Genomic DNA, 24,429 nt, shown 5'->3' with positions numbered 1-24,429 from the left:
CTGGAGACTAAAGCTAAAATTGGAAAAACTAAATAGCCTATTATACTCCTGGAGATCCCAGGATTACCCACCCGAAATATCGTTGCGATCAGGTCGGCAGTTTTTACGGTACCTTCGAACGGACAGACGGACAGACAGACGGACGAACATTTGGTGAATTATAGTAAGATATAATAGACATTTTTATCTGTCTCTTCGCTGACGGATTTAATCAGAGTATTTTTTTTAGCTTTTGAAGCATACAGTCACGTGAAAAAGTAATACACCCCATGCAAAATTTTGACTTTTTCAACATATTTCAACATACATCTATTTGATCTTCATTTCACCAATATTGATAGATAAAGGTGATATAATATAACAAATATCATGAAACATTTACATTTTGTAGTCCATTGTATAATTTAAATAAACATAAATGCAAATTTCGCATGTGGAAAAAGTAAGTACAACCCTACATTTATCACTACTTCAAATACCTAAAATTAGAATCAGGTGCACCAGCTCAGGTGCAAATGCTTAGAACATCGTTAGAGAGGATCTTGGAGGAACCTCTCTTATTTAAACCTCAGACATTTAGTTTGGTTTGCTCTTTGTTGTTGAAGTGTGCAGCGTCACCATGCCTAGATCAAAAGAGCTCTCTGAGGCCTTCAGAAAGGTTATAGATGTCTACGAGTCTGGGAAGGGATTTAAAAAGATCTCCAAACAATTTGAAATCAATCATTCGACTGTCTGGAAGATCATCTACAAGTGGAGAGGATTCCAAACAACTACCAACTTGTTCAGGACAGGCCGCCCCTGCAAGTTCAGCCCGAGAGCAGACCGCAAGATGCTGAAAGAAGTCTCTAAAAACCCCAGAATGTCATCACGGGACCTACAGGTAGCTCTTGCCACTGTTGATGTCAAAGTGCACGAATCTACTATTAGAAAGAGGCTGCACAAATTTGATGTCCATGGGAGGTGTGCCAGGAGGAAACCTTTGCTGTCCAGAAAGAACATCAGGGCAAGACTAAAGTTTGCCAATGAACACCTAGGCAAAGACCAGCAATTATGGAACAATGTGCTCTGGACAGATGAGTCAGAGGTAGAGCTATTTGGCCACAGTATCAGAAGACATGTTTGGCGAAAACCAAAGACAACATTTGACCACAAGAACGTGATACCAACTGTAAAGCATGGTGGTGGAAATATAATGGTTTGGGGCAGCTTTGCTGCATCAGGACCTGTGCAGCTCACCATCATATAATCCACTATGAATTCTTCATTGTACCAGAGGGTGATTGAGGATAATGTGAGGCCATCTGTCGGAAAGTTGAAGCTCAACCGAAGGTGGACCTTGCAACATGACAATGACCCGAAACATACCAGTAAATCCACCAAGGAATGGCTGAAAGGAAAGAAATGGAGGGTTCTGGAATGGCCAAGTCAAAGCCCGGATCGAAATCCCATCGAGATGTTGTGGGGGGATTTGAAACGAGCTGTGCATGCAAGAAACCCCTCAAACATCGCACAGCTGAAAGAATTCTGCATGGAGGAGTGGGAAAAAATTTCTCCCAGTCGATGTCAGAGACTGGAAGACAGTTATAAGAAACGCCTACTTGAGGTTGTTTCTGCCAAAGGGGGCAATACCACCTATTAGAGCCAAGGGTGTACTTACATTTTCCACATGCGAAATTTGCATTTATGTTTATCTAAATTATTCCGATGAGTGAGTTCCGCTTCCGGTCCCTCGAGCGACGGGGCTTGCTTTGATCTCTCCACGGCATCAAAGTTTCAGTGTTTTCCCGTTCGTTTCTTTGTCAAATTTCCGCTGCGTATTTTGTTGTGTATGTGTTATTGTGTGTTTCTATTTGGTTTTGGTTTTGTAGTTGTTGCAAATTTGTGTGTAATTAGTCGTTTCTTTGTCCGCGCCTCGTGCGGCCTGGTGTCTCGTGCGGCCTCCTCGTCTCGACTTGTGCCCCGCCCCCTATATTCTCGTTTGTTCTTTCACCTCTGCTCCTGCTTTCTCAAATCCACGTTCTCACTTAGAGACTTTTCCCAGATTGTTTTCATGGTTTTGTTGAAATATTTCTTTAAATATGTTTAAACCGCAGCGGTGTTCCCCCCCCCCCCCCCCCAGGATTTCCATGTTTTAAACGTTTCCCAGTGTGTACCCTGGATAAGAATAGGTACGCCGTATCCCTGCGTGTCGTAGGAGGCGACTAAGTGGGTTGGCGTCAGGAAGGGCATCCGGCCATAAAAAAAAAACATTGCCTCAAAAAGAGAACCATGACAATTACAACTACATGTGGGCATGGTACAGCCCGAAGTGGAGATCGGTTTCTGAGGTTTGGGACATGGAATGTAGGGACAATGACAGGGAGATCAGGAGAAGTGGTGGAAGTATTGGTCAGAAGAAGAGTGGACATATGTTGTGTGCAAGAGACGAGATGGAAGGGAAGTGGTGTGAGAATGGTGAAGGGTAGGCAGGGACAGAAATACAAGTTTGTGTGGCAAGGGTGCCTGGAGGGCGTGAATGGTGTTGGTGTCCTGTTTTCTGAGGAGTTTGTAGACAGTGTGGTGAGTGTGACTAGAGTGAGTGATAGGTTGATGATGGTGAAAATGATGATTGGAAAGCTCTTGGTGAACGTCATCTCGGGATATGCTCCGCAGGTTGGTCGGAGCGATGAAGAGAAGGACAAGTTCTGGTGTGCGATAGAGAAGCTGATGGAAAACGTGAAAGATGAGGAAGTTGTTGTGGTAGGAGGAGACCTAAATGGACATGTGGGAAGGAGTATGGATGGTTTTGAAGGAGTTCATGGGGGTTACGGATATGGTGTGAGAAATGGAGAAGGTGAAAGGATTTTGGAGTTTGCTGATGGGGCTGATTTGTTGATTTGTAATACTCAGTTCCAGAAAGAGGATAATAAGCTTGTTACATACACGTCAGGTGGGTCGACGACAACCGTTGACTACCTGATGGTGCGTAGGCGAGATAGGGGGCACCTCCGAGACACAAAGGTGATCCCGGGGGAGGAGGCTGTTTCACAGCACCACTTGGTTGTCTGCGATGTAAGGGTGAAACGTGCGAGGAGAGCTCGGCGGGTGAAGTACCAACCGAGAATGAAGGTGTGGAGGTTGAAAGAGGTGACAGTAAGGGAGGCATTAAAAGAGAGGCTGAGTAGGGTCGAGGATGATGTGGTTGAGCTTGAAAGTGGTTGGATGTCAATGAAAGCTAGTCTGTTGGGAGCCGTTGGTGAGGTATGTGGATGGACAAAAGGACCACCAAGGCACTCGGAAACATGGTGGTGGGATGATGAAGTTGGAAAGACGATTGACGAGAAGAGGAAGAAGTTCAAGGAGTGGCAGAAGGCAAAGGGTACGGGAGCAGAAACAGCAGAGCATGAAAGTTATAAGGCAGCCAGGAAGGCTGCAAAGAAAGAGGTAGCAAAGGCGCAGGAGGCATGTAGGAAAATGTTCGGAGAACGCTTGGATTCGGAAGAGGGTCAGAGAGCGGTATTCAGGATTGCAAAGCAGATAGCGAAAGAGAGGTGTGATGTGATGGGGGTGAGCTGCTTGAAGGATGAAGTGGGACAAATCGTTGTCGACCCAGATGGAATTAAAGGAAGATGGAAAAGATATATGGAAATGCTGTTGAATACAGAGAATGAATGGGATGGCAACATAGAGAGTAACCCAGTTTTAGGACCGGCAGAGAAGATAACTGAGAAGGAAGTTGAGGAAGCGATAAAAGCAATGAAGGGTAGAAAAGCGGGAGGGCCGACGGGAGTTGTGGGAGATATGTTGAAGGCAGCAGGAAGTTGGGGTGTGAAGAGAATGACAGAGATCTGTAATCTGGTGGTGAAAGAAGGCCGCATTCCAGTGGATTGGGAACTGAGTACCCTCGTCCCTCTATACAAGGGGAAAGGTGACCCTCTGGAGTGTGGCTCGTACCGAGCGATAAAGTTATTGGAGCATGGAATGAAGGTATTGGAAAGGGTGTTGGAGAGGAGGATAAGGAAGAAAGTGAAGATCGACGAAATGCAGTTTGGATTTATGCCAGGAAGAGGAACGACAGACGCGCTTTTCATTGTGAGGCAGTTGCAGGAGAAGTACATGGAGAAGAGGAAGAAGTTGTTTCTTGGGTTTGTTGATCTGGAGAAAGCATTCGATCGGGTTCCACGCAAAGTATTGACATGGGCATTGAGGAAGTTAGGAGTGGAGGAATGGTTGATCAGAGTAGTGATGGCAATGTACAAAAGAGCACGCACAGCTTTAAGGACGAAGGACGGGAACAGTGGTGAGTTTGAGGTGAAGGTGGGAGTGCATCAGGGGTCGGTACTAAGTCCACTACTATTTGTAGCTGTGATGGAGGTGCTGGCTCAGAACGTAAAGGAGGGTTTACCGTGGGAGTTGTTGTATGCAGATCTGGTGTTGATTGCGGAAAGTATGGATGGACTGAAGGAAAAGATGAACACGTGGAAGGAATGTATGGAGCCAAAAGGTCTGAAGGTGAATATCGGAAAGACGAAGGTGATGGCAAGTGGTAAAGCATGTGGTGAGGTGGAAAGAACTGGGAAGTGGCCCTGTGCTGTGTGTAGGAAGGGTGTCGGAGTGAACTCCATTCAGTGTACAATGTGCGCTGAGTGGGTTCATCAAAAATGTAGTGGTCTGAGAGGGTCATTAACCAGTGTGGCAGCTACATTCAAATGTAAGGTGTGCACAGAGGGAGCTGCAGATGGAGGAAATGTTGAGTTGGATCTTGGAGATGGCGTGAAGCTGGAAGGTGTGAAAACATTTTGCTACCTCGGAGACATGCTGAATGGAGAAGGTGGATCAGACTCGGCAACGGTTGCTCGAGTGAGATGTGCATGGAAGAAGTTTCGGGAATTGAGTGGCGTGCTGATGAGGGGAGTGTCGTTGAAGCTGAAGGGAAAGGTGTATGCTGCATGTGTGAGAAGTGTTATGATTTATGGGAGCGAGACATGGGTAATGAACGTAGAGCAGCAACGAAGGTTGGAAAGGGTGGAAATGCGAATGGTTCGACGGATGTGCGGAGTATCGTTGAGAGAGAGGAAGACAAATGATAAATTGCGAAAGATGATGGGAATAGGGCCTGTGATTGATGCTGTGAAGAGGAACAGGTTGAGATGGTTTGGTCATGTGTTGAGGAAGGATGAAAGTGACTGGTTGAGAAGAGTGATGGAAATGAATGTAGAAGGAAGTAGAAGACGGGGAAGACCGAGAAAGACTTGGCTAAAGATGGTGGAAGAAGAAATGCGGGCAAGGGGGTTAACAAGGAGAGATGCAGAAAATAGGGCAAAATGGAGAGATTGTCATGGGGACCGCAAGGCTAACCCCCGCTCTAGCAGGGAAAATGGCCTTTAAAATGCATGTTGTTGTTGTTGTTGTTTATCTAAATTATACAATGGACTACAAAATGTAAATGTTTCATGATATTTGTTATATTATATCACCTTTATCTGTCAATATTGTTGAAATGAAGATGAAATAGCTGTATGTTGAAATATGTTGAAAAAGTCAAAATTTTACATGGGGTGTACTTACTTTTTCACGTGATTGTATATATATATATATATATATATATATATATATATATATATATATATATATATATATATATATATACATACATAAAAACAAGGAGAAACAAACATAAAATGTCATAGCCTCTATGGTTTTAGTAATTTTGCTGTGCGGAGTTAAAGGCCGCCAGTCAGCCATCTTTGGTCGGATTACAAAACAAAATTGGTCCATGAACGTTCAATGAATGGTTGGGGAATCGTTTAAGTAACAAAATGGCCATCAGTCGGCCATCTTGGATCTGATCTCGAAAACAAAAATGATGTGCATATGTGCACTATCATTCATTATCAGTGTGCCAAGTTTGAACAACATCGGTAAAGCATATCCGAGAAATGGTCGAGGACGTGTTTAACATCGGGGTTTTTTTTTTTAATAAGTAAAATGGCCGCCAGTCAGCCATATTTTATCGCATCGCAAAACAAAATGATGTGCATATGTATACCATCATGTGTTGTCTTTGAGCCAAGTATGAACAAAATCGGTCCATGCATCTCCTAGATATGGTTGTGGATGGAAGGACAGACAGACAGATGAGACCCAATCCATAAGCCCCCCTGTTTCGGACTAAGTCCAACAGGGGCTACAAATATCCATGGTTGAAGAGATAACCAGCCAGGTCCTCTCTGAAAAATGAGTACACCATGCTGCAACATCTTTACAAATTACGAGGATGAAAGTTTATATATTGTCCATCCATTTCTTTCCTTCAGTAATTATTACAGATCATACAATGCAAAGGTGAGAATACAACCTCTAACCAAGAGTGCAAAGCAACAAGTTATGCCATGGATTGAACAACTTCCAGGAATACCTCCTCATGACTTAAGCTCCAGACAACATTCAACAAATTTTTTAAAATTCCTTTTATAGAAAGGGGTAATTAATCCATTATGTATTTACAATATCATTCAAGCATTTAAACTCCTTTTCAGAGTTTAATTTACGTGTGTTTTCGAACCCACTTTAGCAGGTCTGCATTTAATGACTGGATTTGTGTTGTACTGAGATTACAATACTGTACCGTGAAATGGGGTGAATCGGGACAGCAAGGTGAATAGGGACACAAACTGAAAAAAAGTTCGGAAACTTTTTTCGCTGAAAATTGATAACCATACTGATTTGTTGATATTTGGGTTGAAAGTGTTCTCTTGTTTTAAAAAAAAGCAACTTATAGTCCCTATTAACCCCATATATGGGTTAAATAGGAATAAATAGGATTTTTATGGCTGTCCCTATTCACCCCGTTTTACGGGTGAATAGGGACAGTCACGAATACAAAAAAATAATAATCAAGAAATAGGGACAGTTTGGAGAAACTTTTTATCCCATATATTTTTTCATTGGCACCGTGGTTTATATTATGGGTGCATATTATGTGCATCCATCTGAGCTTTCAATTGAGCAATAAGTTGGAAACTCAGGATTGTTTCTTGATGATTATTTTTTTGTATTAGTGACTGTCCCTATTCACCCGTAAAACGGGGTGAATAGGGACAGCCATAAAAATCCTATTTATTCCTATTTAACCCATATATGGGGTTAATAATAATAATAATAATAATAATTCATTTATTTTGTATAGCGCTTTTCCAGAAGCCCAAAGGCGCTTTGACAGAGTGGGACTATAATTAATTTATTATTAATATAATTAAAATTAATTAAATAATTAAAATTAATAGGGACTATAAGTTGCTTTTTCAAAAAAACAAGAGAACACTTTCAACCCAAATATCAACAAATCAGTATGGTTATCAATTTTCAGCGAAAAAAAGTTTCCGAACTTTTTTTCAGTTTGTGTCCCTATTCACCCCATTTCACGGTACTGCAAATAAAAACAGTCAACTATAACGACACTCGGTAGAGCACATACCTCTGCAGTTTACGTTTTGTAGTCCACTGGTAGGCCGGATCTGCATCCATACCTTCATTAAAATCTAATCAGCTTGTTCTTGTCACCTTCACAACTCATCCTCCGTCCGAATCCGTCCATGGCGGTTTTAGATATCGTGTTATGTATCGTTTTTGGCCCATACACTGAAAAATGGTGAAGAATAACTTAAAGAATTCAAAACTCCTCGTGTCCAGATCCGGATGTTCACCAAAATTGAATCAATTTGTCCTTGTTAGACAACCAACATGTCCACCAAGTTTCATCTGAATCTGTCCATAACTTTTTGAAATATCCTGCTCACAGACACAGACAGTTTATAGCTCACCCGGAATTTAGTGCGGTGAGCTTATGCAATTGAGCAGCGCCCTTAGGTAGTACGTCAGTGAGTGAGTGTGTCTGTAAACACTTGTAATTATCGCTTGAACCAAACACGATTTTGATGAAACTTGGCCACAAGCTTCATCACTCGTGATGTACCAAAGTTTGTTCACGGCATAAAAAAAAAATCATTGGTTTACCCCCCACAAACAGGTATTTACTTTCTTCTCCGTTACATATTTTGTGTATCATCCACACTTAGTGGTTCCCTAGTTCTACCAGGTGAGCCCAGGGGCATATACACATATTGAGGCTCATAGAATAGGAGAATAACAAGGGCCAAAGGACTTAAAATGAGACGAAGAGAAAGCAAGACAGAATACACCGATGCATCATCGCAACACAAGTGGAATTATTTGTGGAGTTTTAGAAGATGGCCTTTATGGGTGTAGTAAAGCTCGGAGGTAGAAATGGGAGGTACCATGAAGTGGCGGTGAGCAGCATACTTGAAATCCTGGAGAGGGAAGCTCAAGACAACAAACTTAGGAAAACAGTTGCACAGGCGAGAGAAGAGTTGCATGAAGGAATGAATGAATGAATGAATGAAGGTGACTGCTGAGTTTGGAGTTGTGGAGGGTAACGAGCAATGGGTTTCTGGTAGAAATCATGCAACCTGGAGTGGCATGGGTCAGCCAAAGTGGTGCGAGGGCAGGAGGAGCAAGACCAGAAAAGAGTCAGTTAAAAAAAACAAAAAAAAACTACAAGAGCACCAACCTGCCTAAGGTGAGCAAGAACCAAATACTAAGGCTCAATCCTCTTGTGGTGAGATGCCAATGACACGGAGGGCCTTAAATTCCATGGCTTCAAAGGGGGCATGATGGGAAGTAGTCCACAGGAAGGCTGGGGGCTATATATCATTACACTTCCAATAACAATTTTTTATAAGTTGAGGAGGGCAAAGAAAAGACTTCCAGATGGAAAATTCCAAGGCAGCAGCCGCCCATGGAGATGTGATCTGTCAAAAGCAGCTTATATCCGATATTGAGGCCCTGCAGGTCCGAAGATTGTACCTCTCAGAGGCTGAGTACAGAAACAAATTGTGGAATTTGCCATCTCGTAATTGTGGAGGTCTTTCTTTCCTGAATAGACATGTTGAACATGGATTCCTTTACTTGGCAGATGTAACGAGCAAGTTTGGTTATTCATGTGAGCACTTACCAGATTGCACCATGGATGGAAATCAACTTAGCACTCAACCTGCAACAAGCGTTACGCCTAGGTCCCCCGTCGGTGAAGTGATGTGAGTTGACAAAGTGGAAGACGCAAGGCGGCCATCTTGGATTTTGACTTGGCGACCCAATTTTCAATAGCGTTCTTCCTTATGCGTAGATACACCCACACACCAGATTAGAAGTTAGTAGTTCGTTTATTTTTCAAGATATTTCGCTCACAAGGTTCAGACATATATATGGTGGCGGCCATCTTGGATTTTGACGTGGCGGCCCAATTTTCAATAGCGTTATTCCTTATGCCTAGATACACGCACACACCAGATTAGAAGTTGGTACTTCGCTTATTTTTCAAGAAATTCCGCTCACAAGGTTCAGACATATATATATGGTGGCGGCCATCTTGGATTTTGACGTGGCGACCCAATTTTCAATAGGGTTTTTCCTTATGCCAAGATACACACACACACCAGATTAGAAGTTGGTACTTCGCTTATTTTTCAAGATATTCCGCTCACAAGGTTCAGACATACATGGCATCAGACATACATGGCGACGGCCATCTTGGATTTTGACGTGGGTTGCACCCGCACACCAAATTAGAATTCGGTCCTTCGCTTACGCACGCATGCACGCACGTACGCACGCCCGCACGCACGGACGGACGGAGCGGAAAACCATAGTCCCCCTTTCGCTCCGCGGTGCGACGGGGGACAAGAAAAAGGTTCAAGTTCCATGGTTTCATACCAGAAAGGCACATGTTGGAGATTGGAGATTTGTCACCAACAAGTGGTTCCAAAATAACACATCTGCTATGATGGTGCAGGCTTTTGTAAGTTGCTTACAATGTCACGGAGATACTGTATTCTCGAATTAAATAAATGTCCCAATTTAACAGCTGTTGACCCGACTTGGAAAAATGGCAGAACGAAAGACCACCACAACTTTATCCAGTGAATGGATATTTGACTACAATTGAATTAGGAATCAAATTGTGCTGGTTGCGTCATAACTGAGGCAGTTGCATCATGACATCATAAGAGAATGTAAAATAGAGCAGGAATTTAGAATTTACCAACTAGTGGCACACATCGGTTTACCCTTATTGAGAGGCAAAATTGAACCTCACCTTCTAAAACCATAAACCAATGTTAGCAGGTGGGGCAGCAGGTTTAACATTTCCTCCCCTCCAAAGGATGATGTATACTCGTTTTTGCAATGCAGCACCTGAACAGTACCAGGACAAGTTTACAGTCGGATCGGGAATCAAACCAATGCTCGACAGTTCAAAGGTACGAACGCTACCTCTGAGCTATCCCGTCCAGACCACAACTTGACAAACTGACAGGTGGTGGTTCGTGTGCAGCCATGCAGCTGCTGGTTTCATCATTTCCAGTGGGTGCGTCTGCCGCTGAAGCAATGCCTCTCTATAACCAGTTATCTGGTACTCATTTTGCTGACCTCGGAAGGATGACAGGCTGAGTCAACCCCACCTGGTGTTAATTCAACGAGATTCTAATTCAGGACTTTAGGATCCCAAGCCCGCCGCCCTAACCATTAAGCCAACACCAGGTAACTGACAGGTAAAAGGGCAGGATCCGTTTTCTCCAGCAATTTTAGGAGTGTGGGTTTGATGCCATATATTATATTCCAACTCCCCCAATCTGCAGGAAGCAAAGCCTGATATTCACTGTCATTGTGTGAAGCACACAATATATATTTCCCAATATTAAAAAAAATCTATCGCAGACCACCGTATCCAAAGTACTGTTACACACATGGGGAAAGGTGGAGTCCCCGATGTTGTACAAGTGTCGATAAAGGTGAAACGCCAATGCTCGCTGTGCTGTTGCCTCACCTTTGTGGGACAGGCTGGGTGTCTATGCGTGTGAGATCAGCTGTCAATCACAGCAATGCAGCAATGTTCCATTAGCCTGGTTTTCCGATCTACCCCCACCCCTTCATGTTGATGATTATAATACCCTGCCCCCCATTTCATCAAGTGCAATAAGTTTACACAATTCTGAGGTTGAAAACATCCTGAGAGAGAGAGAGATGAAAGTGTGCTCCCCCTCTTTTCTCCAAACGAAATCTACATTAAATATAATCACTTCTACTTTAAAAAAAACAACACATTAAGACTGCATTTCAACCCATGCATCTCTTTCACAAATGCTGCATATATTCTTCTTCTCCACCAAGATATATGTCTCTTCTTCAAAAGGATCATTTTTCTGAGGCGTTTACCTTCTCTGCACCTCATCCACAAACTTCCCAAACGCCCCATCACGTATCGAGGATGCCTCTTCGTGGTGGTTGTACCCCCGAATGCAATTCAGGGCCAAAATCTTCCCCATTCTTCCCTGCTGCCCAGACTCGTCAGGGCAGCGTGGTCATAGTCAGAGTGCCAATCGGTCCCCATGGACCAGCCCTTTCTTTCTTTCATATTTTCTTTCTTTCATATTCTCTTTCTTTCATATTTTCTTTTTCTCTTTTTTTCTCTTTTTTCTCTTTTTCTCTTTTCTCTTTTTCTTTTTCTCTTTCTCTCTCTCTCTCTCTCTCTCTCTCTCTCTCTCTCTCTTTTTTCTCTTTCTCTTTCTCTCTCTCTCTCTCTCTCTCTCTCTCTCTCTTTCTTTCTTTCTTTTTTTCTCTCTCTCTTTCTTTCTTTCTTTCTTTCTCTCTCTCTCTCTCTCTCTCTCTCTCTCTCTCTCTCTCTCTCTCTCTCTCTCTCTCTCTTTCTTTTTCTCTCTCTTTCTTTCTCTCTCTCTCTCTCTCTCTCTCTCTCTCTCTCTCTCTTTCTCTCTCTCTCTCTTTCTCTCTCTCTCTCTCTCTCTCTCTCTCTCTCTCTCTCTCTCTCTCTCTCTCTCTCTCTCTCTCTCTCTCTCTCTCTCTCTCGACTTTGTGAAGGTGGGGGTACACCATCCTGAATGTGGGGGTGCCGTGTCTCTGTGCTGTTTGTTGCAGTCTTGTTTGAGAGAACTGTCCAGGGCTATACAACAACCCCCTCACACAGTGCAGTGTTTCTCCAAGCATTCTAATGTCCCATCCCATGATCTTTATCTGTTTGTTGAAGGTGGGAATCTGGAATCAGGAAAAGCATCCACCCCCACCCCCTCAAAACCTCATGTCCCCCCCTTACTGCATCCCTCCTTACCCCACCCCTCAATGCTTCCCCTCACCCCACACCACAAAAGTTTTCCCCTCACTCACCCTCTAAAACATTCCCCCACACCCGACACCCCTCACACTCAAACCTTCCCCTGCATTGCACACCCTCAAACCTTCCCCCGCATTGCACACCCTCAAACCTTCCCCCGCATTGCACACCCTCAAACCTTCCCCCGCATTGCACACCCTCAAACCTTCCCCCGCATTGCACACCCTCAAACTTTCCCCCGCATTGCACACCCTCAAACATTCCCACGCATTGCACACCCTCAAACATTCCCCCGCATTGCACACCCTCAAACCTTCCCCCGCATTGCACACCCTCAAACCTTCCCCCGCATTGCACACCCTCAAACCTTCCCCCGCATTGCACACCCTCAAACATTCCCCTGCACCCCATCTTTCTAACAGTGAAGACTCCATTTACATCTCTCTCAGAAAACATGGACAAACTTTTAACCACTCATCCCAACTCTCTCTTCCTCAAATGTGGCAATTTAAATCGTCCCATGCAACTTGGCTGGGTATTGGTACCTCTCTCACCAGCCATGGCACTTCAGAAAAGGATTTCTGTGTCTCCAAGGAACTGGCTCAATCTGTAAACTTTCCAACCTGGATTTCTCCCAATGGCATATTCTCCCTTCTGGACTTGGTGATGACTAACTCTCCCGCAAATGTCTCCTGTTCTTCCTCTGCTCCAATTGGTTATTGTGATCATATTTTTGTGAAAGTCAACATTTCCCTGGCTATTCTCAGAGAGCTGCCTCAATGCCGGCGAGTCTGGCATTTCACTCAAGCAGATTGGCAGGGACGACAAGCAGCCATCTTTCTTTTGGTGTGGTCTCCCATATCAACAGCCCCTGATATAAACTCTTCCTGGGAATTCTTCCACAGAAAACTTCTCTCTCTCATGCACAGATTCATCGCATCTCGTCTTCAACCTACCCTTCTTCATCCCTGCCCTAATCTTCTACTAATACTGAATCCTGTGGTGAGGCAGTTGCTTAGAAAAAGAAAAACTTGCCTTGGCTTCTTGGAAGGCTAATCTGACTGAAGGATATATCAGTACTTTCCAAAAGGTCTACAAGTGTGTGTCCACTATGAGGAGCGCCAGAAAACAACATATGTCCAACCTCAAGAATCAACTTTTAAACTCGTCTCGCTCCTCTAAAACCTGGTGGCGCCTTGATTTGTCTGTCTCTGGAGTATGCTTCCCCTTCATCCCTTCCCTCTCTTTAAATGGCACCACAGCCAACTCTGCTCGTAAGAAGGTTGAATGGCTCAATTCTGTGTTTGCTCCCCAACCCCTCACTATCGGTACCCATCCTACCCTGTCATACCTAACTGCTCCTGGACTCTGTGTCCTTTGCACCTGGGAAGGTAGAAGAGGTTCTTTCAACCCTTGACTCTGACTCTGGCTCTGGCTCTGCTACTAGACTGGATGGCATCAGCTCACTTGTCCTAAGATCCTGCTCTGCTGCTCTTGCACATCCTCTCTCTGCCCTTTTCCCCCTGTCATTTGTGCTAGGTCGTCTTCCAACTGCTTTGAAATCTGCCAACATCACAGCACTACATAAAACGGAGGAAAAACTGATCCCCTCAACTACAGACTTATCAGCTTACTTCCAATCATCAGCAAGGTCATGGAATCCATCATTGCAGTGAAATGCTGCCTTTTCTCCAACAACCTCATCTGTGATCACCAATATGGTTTCAGACCAGGTCACTCCACTTTGGACATGTTGCTTCTACTCACCCAAAAATGGATGGAGGCCCTCAATGCCAGACATGACATCAGGGCCGTCTCGCCGGATATATATCATGCTTTTGATAGTCTGGCATCCTGCCTTACTCTCCAAACTCTCTGCCTATAGAATCCAAGGACTCCACACATGGGTTACTGACTTCCTCCACTCTTGAAGCCAATGTGTGGCACTCAACGGAATCCTTTAAACCCCTCTCCCTGTCAAAGCTGGAGTGTCCCAAGGCAGTGTTCTGGGCGCAGTCCTATTCCAGATCTTCATAAATGATCTCTCTGACTCTCTGGAAAATACTCTATCTATTTGCTGATGACTCTACCTTCTGCCGTGACATCGCTCATCCTTCAGATAGGCAGGCTGCAGCCTCTTCCCTCTCGTCAGACATTGAAAAAAAAAATCACAATCTGGTCAAACACTTATATTGCTTTCAATCTTGACAAAACTCACACTCTCAATATCTCTCTCCAAAAGGACATTCTGGCAAACCCTCCTATCTACGTTCCTAACATCCTCTTGATGAAGGTCATTCATTCAAACTCCTGGGTCTCACTATCAGCCATGATATTTCTTGGGCAAACCACATTTCAAAGTTGGCCTCCAAAGCCAGCCACTGACTGGACATCATCTGTCGTATAAAGTCCTTCCTTGGCACACTTGAACTCCTCTCCACTGACGAAGCCTTCATAGGAAGCTTAATGGAGTATTGCTTTCCCCTCTGGGCTGGCTCCCCTGCCTCATATCTTGCTCAGCTTGATGCGATGGAAACAAAGGTCTTCAAGATCATTGGAATCTCCCACACTGAAGCAGAGTCTATGGGCTTACCACTTCACCATAGTCGACCGCCCTGTGGTTTCTCTGTCTTCTACTGCCTCCTTTCTGGTCTTGCACCCTCTGCTCCTTCCATGCTTTGCCCCCTACCCCCAGGTTTCTGCAGGGTTCACACGGTCCACCATCAACCCCCTTCTGGTGAAACGACTTAAATCCAGGATCATTGCTAACCTCCACTCATTTGTTCCACTTTTTTCCCCACATGTGCAATCAACTTCCACATCCTCTTCAATCTCATTCTTCACTTCTGGTCTTCAAGACAGCTGATCACCACCATCTCAGATCATCCCCGGCCCAAAACCATGATCTTTTATACCCTCATTAACCGCTACCCCAATCCCTCCTCCTTCCAATTTTCCAATTTCACTCCTTGGAGTTTCCTTCTGTATCCATCTTGTCCACCCCATGTATCTTCTCGGTTTATCTTGTATACCCCATGCATGCATGTTTTGCGTTATTGGCTGTTATGTGTTGATCTGTTGAGTGTTCTAGCTCTCCCATGAGCCTCGACTATGTATACCAAAAAAGAAAATACGGCATACGAGTGATAACATAAATCATACATGTGAGAGGGATATAAATGGCGTGCTAGAGGGCATTGTTCATTTGGTAGTGTGGTCAACTGGAGTCAAATCAGCGTTACAGTCCTGTAGAAGTGAGACGGACAGAGAGTCCATTTACACTGTGGAAAGAGAACAAGCAGGACATGAGCAGCACGGAGGAGCAAGGTAGCCATCATTCACCAACTCAAGCCAGGCACAGTGCGTTAACAAACGCGTCTTGCTCGGTTGTGTCACCTACCGCTACACCCTACACTAGTAGATGGAGATGCCACCTATTCCCCCCTACCCGTTCCCTGTTATCTTCCACTTATTTCATCAACCCCAGCTTGAAGATTTAAATACACTTCCTGATAGGCCTATGCTATCCCATTTCCCAACAACCCTTCATTCTAACAGGCTGCGACAATTGTTTCTCATCGGTTAAGTGTGTGTTCTGTGTCATGTCATTGGGGCTCCGTCACAGTTTGCGCCCCCGTCGTTTACTTTCATAATGGGAATTTATTGCATATTATATATCATTTTATTATTATCCTTATCATTTCAATTAAACTGTTGATTGCTAGCATGGGGGATGTCGTCTTTCTGTCATTGTCCCATGAGGAAAGCAGAAGCTGCTACATTAACATGAGAGTTTTCATTTTTCTACATGCGGTTTTGATTAGGCCAATGACCGTTCGGATATCTTAGGGCATGCCATCCATACGTGTACAGGGTGCTGTGACTGAGCGACAGCTTTGCATACTCCGTGCAACAAAACAGCGCAGTTCTGTATTTGAAACGAGTGTTTAGACAATATAATTGCAACCGCACACACAAGGTTGCAGAGCAAAAAACAAACAAGAAGACGTCATGCGGAGCACGATACATGCAAAATCCATCCCCCCCCCCCCCTCCCCAAGAAAAAAAATTCCATTGATACAGCAAATTGTCCATTTCATCAAGATTAAAAATGATGATTTTGGAAGGTTGACCTTGAGTTGACCTTTGACCTCAAAAATAGTTAGTTTCCCTATTTAGTGACTCAATGTGTAAATGCTGTTCAATTTTCAATCAATTTTCAAGTCAATCAGATAAAAATTGAGGATTTTTGAAACTTGGCCCATGTTGACCTTTTGGCCTATGTTGACCTCAAAAATACTTGGTGGTTGAATTCAGTGACCAGATATGCAAGTCCTCTTCAAATTTCAAGTCAATCAGATGAAAATTGAGGATTTTAGAAATGTGGCCCATGTTGACCTTTTGGTATATGTTGACCTCAAAAATACTTGGTGGTTGAATTCAGTGACCAGATATGAAGTCCTCTTCAAATTTCAAGTCAATCGGATGTAAATTGAGGATTTTAGAAATTTGGCTTATGTTGACCTTTTGGCCAATGTTGACCTCAAAAATACTTGGTGGTTGAATTCAGTGACCAGATATGCAAGTCCTCTTCAAATTTCAAGTCAATCGGATGAAAATTGAGGATTTTAGAAATGTGGCCTATGTTGACCTTTTGGTATATGTTGACCTCAAAAATACTTGGTGGTTGAATTCAGTGACCAGATATGCAAGTCCTCTTCAAATTTCAAGTCAATCAGATGAAAATTGAGGATTTTAGAAATGTGGCCCATGTTGACCTTTTGGTATATGTTGATCTCAAAAATATTTGGTGGTTGAATTCAGTGACCAGATATGAAGTCCTCTTCAAATTTCAAGTCAATTGGATGAAAATTGAGGATTTTAGAAATTTGGCTTATGTTGACCTTTTGGCCAATGTTGACCTCAAAAATACTTGGTGGTTGAATTCAGTGACCAGATATGCAAGTGGTCTTCAAATTTCAAGTTAATCGAATGAAAATTGAGGATTTTAGAAATGTGGCCTATTTGACCTTTTGGTATATGCTGACCTCAAAAATACTTGGTGGTTGAATTCAGTGACCAGATATGCAAGTCCTCTTCAAATTTCAAGTCAATTGGATGAAAATTGAGGATTTTTGAAACTTGGCCCATGTTGACCTTTTGGCCTATGTTGACCTCAAAAATACTTGGTGGTTGAATTCAGTGACCAGATATGCAAGTCCTCTTCAAATTTCAAGTCAATCGGATGAAAATTGAGGATTTTAGAAATGTGGCCTATGTTGACCTTTTGGTATATGTTGACCTCAAAAATACTTGGTGGTTGAATTCAGTGACCAGATATGCAAGTCCTCTTCAAATTTCAAGTCAATTGGATGAAAATTGAGGATTTTAGAAATTTGGTCTATGTTGACCTTTTGGCCAATGTTGACCTCAAAAATACTTGGTGGTTGAATTCAGTGACCAGATATGCAAGTCCTCTTCAAATTTCAAGTCAATCAGATGAAAATTGAGGATTTTAGAAATTTAGCAAAGTTGGTGACCTTTGGCCTATGTTGAACTTTTGACCTTTTGACCCCAAAAACAATAGGATTCTTGCTTTTGACCAACTGTACCATTTGGTGAAGTTTCGTGAAGATCGGTTGAAAATTGTGACCTGTAGGCCGGTGACAAACAAACAAACAGACAGACAGACAGACAGACAGACAGACAGAACCACAAACGCAACCGACCAATATTCTTGAAAAATCTTCGATTCTGCAAGTAATAAATTGTGTCAAGCCTCATGAGGGAGTGAGTAATAGAACATATTTGTCATATTATTATTATTCATCTACAGGGTGACCACAAAAAACGGTACCAACCTTACCACAAACTTCCTTCAAACTAATGATGTACTCTTAATTTTTTCAGGTGTGAAAAGTGGAGTTAGTGTATTGTCCGCAGATTTAGATTTTGTCAAGACATTTTGAACGTGCAGTGGACGACTAAAGAAAAATCGTTTTCACTCGAAATCTACCTGAGAACGAAATCCTTCAAAAGACTCAAATCGGGTTTGGGATTAGATGCTTAAGGACAACGTCTGCCGAGGAAGGCCACAATCCACAGATGATTTCAAAACAACAATAACTGACAAAATCCGATCAATCACCACAGCTCAATGTGTCAGAGTAAGAAACCTTTTTTCTCCCGTCAAATCGAAGTGTGCCGGCAAAATAGAGGCCGATATCCAGAGCACGTGGTCTTTTTATCATTCTCCCCGCCTGCTCTTCAAGACAGCTGTTCACAACCATCTCAGATCGTCCCCAAACCAAAACCATAATCTTTTCTACCCTCGTTAATCCCCCTCCCCCCCCCCCCCCCCCCCCATATAACTACTCCTTCCAATTTTCCCTCGGAGTCTCCTCCTGTATCTAACTTGTCCACCCCATGCATCCTCTGTGCCCAACTTGTCCACATCATGTATCATCTGTGCCCAACTTGTCCACATCATGTGTCCTCTGTGCCCAACTTGTCCACCCCAGGCATCCTCCGTGCCCAACTTGTCCACCCCATGCACCATCTGTGCCCAACTTGTCCACACCATGCATCCTCTGTGCCCACCTTGTCCACACCATGCATCCCCTGTGCCCAACTTGTCCACATCATGCATCTTCTGTGCCAAACTTGTCCACCACATGCATCATCTCTGTCCAACTTGTCCACACCATGCATCATCTGTGCCCAACTTGTCCACCCCATGCATCCTCTGTGTCCAACTTGTCCACCCCATGCATCCTCTGTGTCCAACTTGTCCACACCATGCATCCTCTGTGTCCAACTTGTCCACACCATGCATCCTCTGTGTCCAACTTGTCCACACCATGCATCCTCTGTGCCCAACTTGTCCACACCATGCATCATCTGTGCCCAACTTGTCCACACCATGCATCCTCTGTGTCCAACTTGTCCACACCATGCATCCTCTGTGCCCAACTTGTCCACACCATGCATCCTCTGTGCCCAACTTGTCCACACCATGCATCATCTGTGTCCAACTTGTCCACACCATGCATGCACGTTTCGCGTCCTGTTACGTCCTCATGAGCCTCGACTGTGGACACAACAAAAATGTGCTCAAACTTCAATCACATCAATGACATTAAAGATGTCCATCTGAAATGTTCCATAGTGATCAATGATCATGCATCATGTGTACCAAGGAACGCGTCATATAAAAAAAATTAAAAAGGTTTAAAAATTGAAAATTAAGAGGGTTTATTAAATTCCTATATATTTTTCTATGGGAAAAGAGTCTTCCAAAAGTTTAAAATGCCAAAGCGCATAAACCATCAACTGCCGGGCAAGTTTAAAGCATTGCCGGCTTTGTCGTAATTTTATTTTTTCCCTTTTGTACACAAGATCAAGGCTCGTGTAAGAGCTAACATTAATGACAAAACAAAAACAAAAAAAACGGACACATAAGACGAAATAAAGGGAGCGGGAGACAAGATGGGGAGAGAGGGGGAAGCACACAAGTACAACATTTGAGAGCAGGGACATCGGGAGATCTGTGGGAGGTAGAGGGCTTGGGGGGGGGGGGGGGGAGGAGGCGTGGGAAGACGGGTGAGGGTGGGAGAGGTAAAAACACGTGGACACTGCTAGGACTTCCAGGAAAGAAGTCGGTATTTCAGAAAAGTGGATCTGGGGTGAATTATCGGGGGTAGAAAAGATCAAGGTTTTGGATGGGGGAAGATAAGAGATGGTGGTGAACAGCTGTTTTAAAGACCTGGAGGGAGGAGTGGGATTGAAGAGGGTGAGGGAGTTTGTTCCAGAGGCGGGAGAAAAGAGGAATGAAAGAGTGAAGGTGAATAGAGAATTGATGACTTGTGTTAGTTAATAAGTTATACAATTACCAAGTCGAATGATTTTGCTGCTCCTTGGCAGAATGGGGAAAGAAAGACCATTGACTAAAGTGCTGAAGACCTGCATCTTTCAGATCTCAAATCACAGGATCATTCCATAGGGGAAGCCTGGTGCTGCTTTAACGGTTCATGTGGCTGTGACTTGAAATCTGAGGGTCCTGAGTTTTACCTTTTACATTTACCATGACTTCCTCACCACTCTCGCTGCGGGTGATGGGAAAAAGATAACTGGGAAAAAATTCCTCCTGCTTGGAAGAATTTTTTGGTGTGGATAATAACGGAGCTGCAAAGCGATTATGCGAGGAAACTGGCATGGAAAATTAAAAAATGACGTTCCTGGTGGTCGTTCATCTTGGTCGGATTCAGAATCACGTGATGCCTGAAAAGGGAGCTGCGAGCTCCAGGATGCAGAGCCCCCTGCTGGCACTGGAGCTGCGATTAATCTTTGCACTGGGATTGAAATCGACTCGTCCGGCAAGGTGGAGGATGGAGGGAAGGTGAGGGAGGAGGGATAGCGGGAGCGCTCACTGCGGGAGAATATATATATATATATTAAGCACCGGTCCGAGAGCGATCCTCCAACCCAAGCCTCACAACTCACCTGCGCCGCACCTTGCACGCCAGCCGGTTCCACCAGCGTGGTGGTGTCCAGGTAGTGCACCTTGTAAAAGTCGAGCATTGAAGGCAGGTCACGGAAGTCCTTGTCGCCGATGCGGTAGGACGCAGGTAGCCTGTTAACGATGTAATGCGACACGCGTCCGTTCTCGCTCACGGACAGCACGTAGTCTCCCGGACACGTCACGCTGTCTCGCACCAAGAAGGTCCCCTCACGGAGACCCTGCAGGCGAGCCTGGGCCTCCCGTCGTGACAGACGCCCTGCGTACCAGCTTCGGAAGTCCGTGGAGTCGAAGAGCGCTGCCATGGAGCGAACTCTTCACCACCACCGACGACGGCGACAGCACCACAACACGTATCTTCTTCCTCTACCTATCAAACCTCGGATTCTTCTTCTTCTTCCCTCTAATACATTCGTACGCTCCACGGCCCCGACATCACATCTTATAGATAACGGTGTCTGGTTTTCCTCTTCCCGGCCCTTCTTCTACCTCTTACCTTTCTCTTCTATTTTTAAACCCTCAATGCTTGCTCAGGAGACCAGGGAAAGAGACCGTGATCGCGCGTGCGCACTCGGGCTCTCCCTCTCTCCCACGGATTCCGCGCGGAGTACGTATACCGTATACGTATACCGTATACGTACCTGTGTACCTCATACGTGACACCATCGAGCTCCGCAATTGCATTCAAAATAGGAGAAACCGAGAGTTAGATGGCTGCCATTTTATTCGACCAGAGCAGTATGGTGGGGTCGTCTATGTATTACGTACGTATGTACCTGAGAAAATGAAGAGGACTCCACGTGGAACATCTGAAAGTGGGCGGAGGTTATGTTTTCACCCGTCTGTCCGTCTGTCTGTCTATATACTTTCGCTTTGAAAATGTTTTTCTCTGCAACCGCTTGTCTGATCGATGCAAAACCTTTAACATAGGAGGGACTCCCCATGGAGAATATTTTATTGCTAACTCTGATGTCATAGGTCACATATGGTATAGCAGCCCTAATGGCTTAAGGGGAAAATTAGACATAATTTTCTCCAAAACCTCTCAACAAATTTTTTTTAAACTTGCCATGTCATCAACTCCCAATGCGGTATGTAGGGTGCTGATGATGATGTCATCGGAGAAGCGGTATTCCAGCCCTAATTGGTTGAATATTCTTATCAGAAAAATCTGAAACTTCACATATTTGATTTTTTACCCCGATGTGAGTGAACAATTAAATTTATGACGTTAATAACCAATGCCAAGAAATTGATATAATAGGGGGGTGCATGCATGATATGGGTATAAGGGCCATGGTAGTAGCGTGTTCAGTTAACGATGGTATTTTTGTTCAGAACGAATGTGTGAAGCAAGACTATGCGCTCCACGAGTGTCGTTCTAGTTTTTTAAGTGATTCTTCATAATAATTGAGAGTTCAGATCAAAAACGATATCGAGCAAACTATTTCAAGAGGTTGTGAACGGGTTGTGACAAGAACAAGGCGATGAGATTTTGGTTAACGTACACAGGTGCAGATCCGGCCTATCATTGGGATACAAAGACAAAACGCGACGTGTATATATATATATATATATATATATATATATATATATATATATATATATAGTTACAGTTCTAGACGCCGGCCTTCTTCCCCTTATCAAGGGGGGATTAATCCCCTTGTCTTTACTGGGCCTGGCGGAACCGAGACTTATTACGTCCCTCCCAGACATACGCGGCGTAGGGTTTCAGGACTACTTTTCGCTCGTACCTAACTCCCCGCTCTGCCCTGGGAGCGAGGAAACAAGCCTCGCACGAACCACGTGTGATGTGAGTACGCCGAGCAGATTGCGTACACGTGGTCCGCGCAGTCTTAATTAGTGGAACCCGATTGGAGCGATCTTATTTGTGCCACGCTTAGTCAATTGAGGAAACCACAGGAACAATCGAATCAGAAAGAAAGAACAAGGGTTTAATTATTCCCACACGTATATACAGTTCAAGGACGAAGAGACACAGAGCAATCCTTAAGCAGTCTTAACTTATCCCTGGGACAACGGGCCCGTCTCACACTCACACAGGGGATTGCAGATGGGCAGGTGTTCCCCAACGCATCGAGAGATGGTCCCTGTCCAGCTCTCCATGGTGCCCGGCACGTCCCGCGAAGATGGTGGCAGGCGAAGGCAGAGACTTGTAGCGCGTTTCTCGTACCAGCAGATGATCGGGTGGAACGGCAGAGGGCGGACTTTAGCGCGGCTGGCAGTTACGCAGCCTTGTTCACTCGCGCGTCTCAAATGTGCTATACTCGTTCATAAGCGCGTCTGACTGCGCCCGCATATATGTAGCGGCCAACTCCTTTTCTTCAATACACTCCGAGCTGGTTAGCGCACGCGTTCTCATGCAAGTTCGTCAAGTTCATCACAATGAGAGTCCTTTATCTCTCTCCTCTGCGAATCCTCTTGTCTCTCTCTCTCCTCTGCGAGTCTTCTCGAGGGCTTTTGCGCAGTGGTCTTATAGCTATGCCCCCCGAACCTTCTGGAACTCACCCGACTCTTCTCACCACGCCCTCTGATGCCACGCCGTCGCCACCACCCTCGAGCTCTGATTGGTGGCTCGTGCTTACTGTCATTGCTTCTGCCGCTCCACCTCGACTTCGCCCCGATCCTTCCTAGGCCTGCCTCGTGTTAACTCGCCCAATGATCAACCAATGCTTAACAAACTGGCTTGAGGCTAGGGTGGCTGGAAAATCGGTGGCAAGTAGGGCCTATTTCCTTGGCTCCTACTCAATGCAGAACTAACAAAGGAAAAGGACTAAGCTCACAAACACGAAGACATAACTATACTATCGCGAGGCTACATGTTGCTTGTGTGACTAACTATGGGGGGCAAACTTTAACCTTTATTAAACTCACTTGACAGACTCAAAACCGCAACACGGCCCCCCTCCCTCGTCAGACTCATCCCCGAGTCAAACCTACAAAAACTGGAACGACCGGTTTTGAGAAAGAGTCGGGACTAACTTTTAATTACATGTGACACTTAGATGTGGTTCCCCCTAACATTTATTCTAACCCATGTGTGCGACAGTTTTAAAACACGAAATATGTCCCACCTACTGCATTGAGTAGCTAACTGACAGAATCACGTCCACAATTAATCGAATTGCGGAATTATTTTCAAACTAAACATAAAGCCGGTGGGCAGCATTTTATATACAATCACAAAACCTATCCTCATTTACATTTCTATGACCCAAGATCTGTCCTTTTTGGAAAGAAGATTGGAGGGGAGAGAAAAGCACAGCAATGCACAAATACACATTTCAAATCACAGTTCATTTGCTGTTGGTGTCTGGCATCTTCTGTCTTCCTGCATCTTCTGTGTGCAATAAAACTTACAGTTCTTCTTTCCGAGCACACCAATAATAAAAATGTACAAAACACGTGTTCGTTTTATTTGCCAGCAGGGCCAACCCGATGTGGTCCAACTGCGTGACATTGATGCCACTCAAAACAAGTGGTCCGAAGATGCAAGGTGAGTCTGCAGCCAAGTGCTGCACAGCAAAAGTGTAAGGCCACAAAACCTGTGGTCCATAATGTGTAATCTGGTAATGTGCAGCAAAGTGTCTGTGGCAGCAAGTGCTGCACACATGCAGCAAAGTTCTAACAAATGAAGGATACTGCAGCAAAGTTCCACGCCATTCAGCTGCACAGGTGAAGCAAAATGCAGCAGGGGTGCTGCACAGGT

The 24,429-nt window shown here is 44.4% G+C and overlaps 1 protein-coding gene across 1 annotated transcript in view; it reads right to left on the bottom strand.

Moving 5' to 3' along the window:
• The window catches only part of LOC137416158 (crk-like protein), a 45,593-nt gene extending 24,581 nt beyond the window's left edge, over positions 1–21,012 (bottom strand). Inside the window, exon 1 of the mRNA XM_068101685.2 lies at positions 20,684–21,012. Coding sequence (XP_067957786.2) covers positions 20,684–21,004 — 321 coding nt within the window. The 5' untranslated portion in view covers positions 21,005–21,012. The remainder of the gene's footprint in view (positions 1–20,683) is intronic.
• Between the last annotated feature and the right edge of the window lie 3,417 nt (positions 21,013–24,429).

The sequence above is a fragment of the Myxine glutinosa genome, chromosome 6 (genome assembly GCF_964187855.1).
Source record: "Myxine glutinosa chromosome 6, kmMyxGlut1.1, whole genome shotgun sequence".
In the NCBI taxonomy this organism is placed as follows: Eukaryota; Metazoa; Chordata; class Myxini; order Myxiniformes; family Myxinidae; genus Myxine; species Myxine glutinosa.
Note: the sequence above shows the minus strand (reverse complement) of the source record. Positions and strands in the feature narration are given on the sequence as shown.